The sequence below is a fragment of the Cyprinodon variegatus genome, unplaced genomic scaffold (genome assembly GCF_000732505.1).
Source record: "Cyprinodon variegatus isolate N-32 unplaced genomic scaffold, C_variegatus-1.0 Scaffold360, whole genome shotgun sequence".
Lineage (NCBI taxonomy): Eukaryota > Metazoa > Chordata > Actinopteri > Cyprinodontiformes > Cyprinodontidae > Cyprinodon > Cyprinodon variegatus.
Window position 1 is genome coordinate 531,523 of NW_015150813.1, and position 7,324 is coordinate 538,846.

Genomic DNA, 7,324 nt, shown 5'->3' on the forward strand with positions numbered 1-7,324 from the left:
TTCATCCAGATATGTTGCCAGTTAATGGCAAACATTGTGGCACAATTAGTAATTAGGTGTAAGGTGTGATTACTTTTTCACATAGAGCCAGGCTGGTTAAAATGTCCTTTCCTCTTAGAAAATCAAATGTCTTTTGTAGTTTACTCTGGTTATCTTTGATATAAATATTTGTGTGATGATCTAAGACTTGTAATAGAAAAGCTAATGCTCATTTCACAGTTTTCTATCCTACTACAAATGATGTTTATAAGAAAAAGAAAAGTCTCCTGCAATGTTGGTCTCAGCAAAAGTAGCCAAAATAAATTTTCTGGAACATCAAATTCTGTGATGTCTTTCAAACATGTGGGGCATTTTTTAAGTGCTCCCGATGTGAGAGGTTCCTTCATACTGGAGATCTATGATTTAAAATTTACAGATAAGATGGCAAGCTAGACTGATTTTCACATCCTTAGATTGCCAAATCTTATTTAGGTATTTGTGACCGAGATCTTAAAGCTCTCAAAGACTTGTGCAGAAAAAGGAAAAAAAAAAGAAGAAAGAGAAGAGTAAGGAAAATGTGCATCAATCATTGCAAAATAACAATAACAATACAACTGCATGTTTTTTCCTAAGAGAAAGTCTCTCTTTAAAAATGCTTTGTATCCTCTGTAAAAAGGATCAGCCTGTAGAGCTCACTCAATAAACAAAAGCTGCTTTTTTTTTCTCTACTTTTGTTTAAAATTATTTCCATTTTCCAAACTAATCTATAAAAATACTTCTATTTGAAAATGTGACCGAGCAGCATGCAGCCAGGCCCTTTTCCAGCACTTGATCCGTCTGCTTTTATTTCTACATTTCTGTTTTTCTATTACTGAAACTAAACATGCCGAGTCTCTGTTGTTTATTTATACTTGTGTTTTATAGTAAATCAGAAGATAAATAGTGTTTTTACGATGACTCTGCATTGACAGTTTATGCTTTTACCTCAGCAAACGTACCCTGTACACACTCTATTGTTAGTGATGATAATAGAATACAACGGGAATTGATTGCATCTCCAGCTCTCTGCAGATTCATTCATTCTAATCACTGCCGATATGTCTGTCGACGTGATGCCGTGTCTAGCAGTAAATCGACCTTTTGAAACTCAGGCTCAAAGAAATACCTTTAAAACTGTACATCTTGCACTTTCCCTTCCAGTTCCATTCCAACAAGGAAGGCTTATCAAAATAAATCGACATATCTGTCAATGAATCATCTTTGAAAGAAGGTAGGTACTTTAAGAAATGCCCACCTTCTTTACACTCCAGGGCCACTCGTGACTCGAGGTTGTCCATCTGGAGCTGCAGACGTTTCAGGGTGCGGTCCGCATCCCTCGACTTCCTCTTGTAGGCTATGAGGACGGCGATAATCACCAAGAGGAGCAGGCCCCCACCCCCTCCAATGCCGATGATAGCAGGAAGGGTGAGGAGACTGTCCGAGTAGATGTGAAGAGTTCCTGGTGAGTATTCGAATCCACCGGCCCGGATCTGAACAAAAAAAACAAGCCGTGGTAAGGTTAACACATAAATGTCCGTACTCTTGCACAGACATCACTTTGGAGCGTTTAATTTTCTCTTTAAACCTTTCTTTTTGAGACTGGAAAGACTGCAAATAGATCTATAAACAACTTGGTAGACAGCTTTTACTTGTTTTTTTTTGTTTTTCTTTAATCCCCCAAATAATTTACAGCTCAGATCTATACATACACAGCAACTGATACTTTAGAACTGTTTTTAAAGGTTGCAAACATAATGCTGGCAGATGTTTGCCCACTTGGTTGATAGAATGAATCACTTTGTTCTTCTAAACTTGTTGCTTTCAAAAGGTGGATCCAAACTTTTTCACACAGTTGAGGTCAGGTCCTTCAAAAAAAAAAAAAAACAAGGTTTTCCATAGCAAAACCATTTCTGATGTTTCTGTATTGTAAAAACACCCAGTTTTATCCATCAAAAATTGTCATCCTCAGGGGGAAAGAAATGGGCCAACAAGGGAAGGATCCATCAGATTGTAAGCTGCCATGAATTTAAAACTTTTGGAACGTCAATAATTTGCAATATATCCTCTCACTCCATGTTTGATTTTCCATGGAGTGACATGATGTAACACAAAGTCCAAAAAAAAGATCCTGCTTCAAAATTAGTTGGAAATTGCAGCCAAAATGTCTTGTGAAGATCACCTCTGAGGTCATAATTCAACTTTCTGATATTAGACAAGAAGAGTGTGGAGGAGTTGAAGAAACACAAACACAAAATCACTAAAATAAGTGTTTGGCAAGGTGGTGTCTTTATTATGCTGAGGGTGTAGTTTGTGGATGGTATAAAGGCTTCAAAGGGTTATTTTATAGTTGTTGTTTTTTTAAAGAAAAAACCCAAAAATATTTAAACTCTACTTCAAATGTAAAAATAGAAGTAAAAAATGAACACAGTTACGTCTTAAAAAAAGCAAAAACAATCCTAACTGACTTATTAAAGGTATAGTGGAGAATTTTAACAAATTTTTGAAAAGATCCGCCCCTTTAAAAGAAATTCACCTGCACAACCCTGCACATGCTCCTGAGAGGGAACACCTATTAAGCGTGTGCACGCCCTGTTTAAAAGTTGCTGCTTGCATCGCTCATACAAGCTTACTTTCCAAAAGAAGAATTGAAATTTTTCCACTATGTCAGACTCACCACCGGTGAGTGAAAATGAGGTCGAGCATGTAGGATGGCCTTATGTAAACATATCACCAGAATGATTGAAAAAGTAGATGGACCACATATTTGATCCATCTGGAAAATGAACATCCTCCACTATACCTTTAAAGCTAATCATGGGCAGAAAAAGCAGGTCAGCTTAGGGCTTCTCAGAGTTCCCTCACATGGATTATGGTTATAAGTAGTGTTGCATCGATAACGATACCAGTATTTTGCCCCGATCCAGCACTAAAATGGTGGTATTGGTATGGCTGAGTACCAACAAATAGGGCACCGAAACTATTTTGAGAGCCAAAAGTTTATTCAACTATTGTCACCCATTCCATGTAGGCAATAAGAAGTTCTAATGGATTAACTTTGTGTTAGTTTTTTTTCTCCTTCACAAAGGTAGGCAGCAGCTTGACAAAGCCATGATGGCAATTATTTTACATCCAAGTAGTATGCAGTTCTTTATCTATACATACACCGATGGTACAGATGGTATCGGTATCGGTCAATACTGCACAGACAGGTATCGGCACAAAGCTACTTATAAGTAATTTTTGTCCTAGCACACCATCTGATTTAAATGAGCTCTAGTAGCTGAGGGGTCAAATATTAAAGCAGAATCACAGCAGAAGCTTGTTTATGGACAGAATAATTGTCTGAGTATTTGTATACCAAGACAACGCTCTGAATCCAGCTTACCCTCCTTCAAATAGTTTGTTTTGAATTAATCAGACATTCATTTCCTTGATTAGTGTGTGTTTAGTTCTCATGCACACTGTTATGATTCACCGTAGCTACTTAGTAAAACCTATCCTCAGCTGGTGCCCAAATAAACTGTTTGACCAAAGAGTTTATTGCATTGCTCAAAGGTTGCTAAACCAAAGTAATTAAGATATTTCTGTGGAGAAATATTTCACTCCCCAGTTTGAGATTTTAAACTAACACCATCTGTTGGGAAAGTGAGAGAAAAACACGGTTAATTTCTGCATCAGCCCCTGTTTGAGATCAGATAAGGTAGTCTGAAGGGATCAAAAGTTGTTGATATGATGAAAGAGAAACTGGCCGAGCCGATCTCTAAAGCAAAGGTCATTAAATTTTCATCTTTCCTGTATTCGCACTAAACAGCCAGATCTGAGACAGGCTTGTGCTGTGAAGGCTTACATCACCTGTTCGACTGTTGTGAACATTTCTTGTAGGAAAGCTTCTCAATTCCTGCCTTTGGGGGAACAACTTCAGAGGGCTTTGATAATGAAGATTTCACAAGTTAACTCACTCAGTTCTTTTCTAGCTGCAGAAGCTGCCCATGTCTTTGAAGGCTTCGTATTTGGGTTAGATATTTTCATGTTAATGTCCTCATGCATCACTGTCAACTTTAACTGATTTAAGTCGAAATGTGAACGATGGGCATGTGGACAAGGATAAAGTAAAGCAGAACAGGACGACAGAGACATTAATGTCATAATGGCATCATAAAAGATGACCGATTCAGGATATACGCACACATGCAGGCTTTGCATATATGCACATGCAATATAAGTAAGTAATCAAACAAAGTAATCACCAGCATTTAAATCTCTCCCCAAGGAGCTGTAGAAATTATGGAAAGTCAAACACATCTGATGTTTTTTTTTTCCTTCTGACTAACTGCATTTATATATGCAGAGTGTGTCACTGGAATCCATCAAATCAAGCTATCCCCCGAGGGGGTTGATAACCGATTCAAATTAAGTGTGATTATAAGCTTTGAAGTTCTTGTAAGAGCACTTTCATGTTGACATTAACAGAGCCGGAAAATAAAGGGGATGTAGAGAAGCTGTTACATCAGTCTCAATATAATCAATAACTACAAATTTAATTTGTAATAGAAAAAGGCTATTAGAATTGGATTTTAGGATTAGGCAACTAATTATCTGCGTTGATATGAACTATGTCCTGAAAGAAACAAGATCGCTCCTTATTTCTGGCTTAGATTTGCTTAGAAGTAAAAATCTATTTAGATGTGGGGATTCTGTTTAAAATTTTTTACATTAATGGCAACTGAAGAAAAAGTAAAAAAAATAGTAGCATCCTGGACGCATGGTGAGTCTGACCCCGGGGGCGGCCGCCCCCATCAGGGCGGGGCTTAGGATGCTAGGATGCAGCGTAAAGCCAGCCGCTTGCAGTGGTCTTGGGGGGTTTGGTGGCGACGAACGTGGGTTACTGGCCTGGTAGCTGTGCTGCCGCTGGGTTGGTCCGGGGGTCTGGGATCCCTGGGGTGTGTTGCCCTGGGACAGGTGCCCTGGCGGGGCATCGGGGGTTTTGGTTCTGTGGGGTATGCTGCTTGGGGTGATGGTGGTGGTTCGGGGGTGGTTTGAAGGGCCTGTCTTGGTCATGGTCCATTCTGTCTCCTGGTTGGGGCTTCGTCCAGGGTGGGGGTTTCTGAATGGTTTGTGCGGGCTGGCCTGCATAAAACCTCTAAAAGCCCGGAATAAATCTCTGTTTACATAGTAAAACACCTCAGCTGGGTGAAAAAAAACATTGTCTTAAAATTATTATTATTATTTTTTTTACTTTTCAGGGGATCTTCTCACGTTTATTCTATGTATATATATATATATATATATATATATATATATATATATATATATATATTAAAAGATTATTTCAGTAAGATACTTTTGTCCTGATAATTTGTGATAGTGAGGAACTTGCACAAGGAACAAGCACAAGATTATAACTGAAAGATTTTGGATGTATCATAGACCTCTGATTTCAATTGTCTGTGGCAGCATTAGTGGGGATTTAAACTCTGCCAGAAGAGATATTCCACAAATAAAGTTCCTCAATAGCAGGTTAGCTTTCTTACGTACTTTCTGTTTCTTGTCCCCGACACATTGGCCAATTCCACCTTATGTTTTNGAATAGCACATATCATTTTTGAAGGAGGCAAAACGCTACTTTATCATCTTCTTCAGAGAAACACTGAAAACATGGAAGACAGTTGGTCCTGAGTAATCTACCACTGCCTTAAAGGATTCAAAAGTCTGTTCAACCTTCCTGTTATCTGCAGAAAGACACGTATATTTTGTCCTTGTTTAGTTTGATATACCTACAGAGATTTTTCCAATGCAAAGTTATCCAATTTTCAATAAAATCATAGATTATATGCCAACTCAGTAACAGCATTACTACCTGAGACTGTTGTTGTAAGGGAGACCTTGTGCAGTAGCACTAAGGCATTGAGCCTTCACCATTCAGAAAAGGGTTGGATTTTTGAGTTTTTAAAAGACTATCAGACTTATAAGAGTGAATATTTCTAACTTTTCTGTTAGATTTTTCAGTGTATATCATACTTCCTACATAGTGGATTGGTAAGGTAATAGGCATTATAAGGGCACTTGTGTGTTTGAGAAAAGTAATTATATAAAACATAATCTGACTGAGATCTTGCAGAAGGTAAAGTAACGTGGAGTTGGTGACATATTTCCGTGCCTCGTCTATTTTTATTTCACTGACAGACTGAAGGACTGGCAGAAGAACTTAAAAAGCTGAAGGCCAAAACAACAAACAAGTTTCTTCAGAAACTCAAGGGAGGCACACAGCTGCCAACACACAGCTGAACATCTGAGGGCAAACACAAAGACACGCATGGAGCGGTTCTTAAAGTGCACCAACAGAAACCAACACACACAGCGACGACACAAACCTGGGGCCAGGATGTATCAGCACCCATTGGGGTCCCCTGTATGTAGGTCATTGTGTACGGGGAATAAAGATTTTGCTGCAGCTGTGTCCTGCACAACATACTTCACAAAGGCGCCGGCTCTAACACACACACACCACAGGCAAGCCATAAACACATGTTATGTAGCTGCACACACAAACACACACACAGAGAAGAGCAGATAGGAACAGACAGCTCTATTTTTTTCCACGGCTATTGTCACACGAACGACCAACTCCACAAGCACTTCCAACATATCGCATCTCTCCGATATTTAACATGACATTTCGTTCAAAAAAGGAAAAGTGGCGGATGTGTGAAGCACTCCACGAGAGATCCACCTTGGAGCTGGCTGGTTCTGTTGAGAGCTATCATATTGAATTACACGGATGCGCTGTCAGTGGCTTTCTAGGTTTATTGACTGTAGCTAGCATGGAGTAAATGTCATAAAGATATAGTGAAATGACTGTGAAAGGACAGCGGTGATAAGTTTAAAAGCTGTGGAAGTGCAGACAGACCGGGTGTGCTATTAGGATATTTAAAAAAAGAATCCAGATGAATTCACAGTAAGTGTCATGTCGCCAGGATGAGGTTTGACCTTCTGTGGTGCAGACGCTCCTGGAGCGACTCGGTGACTCTGAAGGTCTGCTTTAGTCAAAGTAAATCAGGGATTTTTGGTCACAGAATTGCAGACAGCCAGACGCAGGTAAAGCTGAAGGACAGCGTCAGGATGTACTTTAAGCTGGAGATGTTGCACGGGTAGCCAATTAAATATCAGCATTTTTTGAAGTAGAGAACAACAATCGTTCAGCTTGGTATATAGACAATTTCCTGATTCACATATTTTATGAGACACCTGAACTGACCGATTCTGATTTTTTAAATCTTTTCTATGGCTTAATTAGAGCAGTGGGCTT

General features: G+C 39.1%; 1 protein-coding gene across 2 annotated transcripts in view; it reads right to left on the reverse strand.

Moving 5' to 3' along the window:
• LOC107091972 (plexin-A1-like) overlaps nt 1–7,324 on the reverse strand; it is a 312,667-nt gene that overhangs the window by 47,611 nt on the left and 257,732 nt on the right. For both annotated transcript variants that reach the window (XM_015386230.1, XM_015386229.1), the window contains exon 19: nt 1,274–1,508. In XM_015386230.1, coding sequence (XP_015241716.1) covers nt 1,274–1,508 — 235 coding nt within the window. The remainder of the gene's footprint in view (nt 1–1,273; nt 1,509–7,324) is intronic.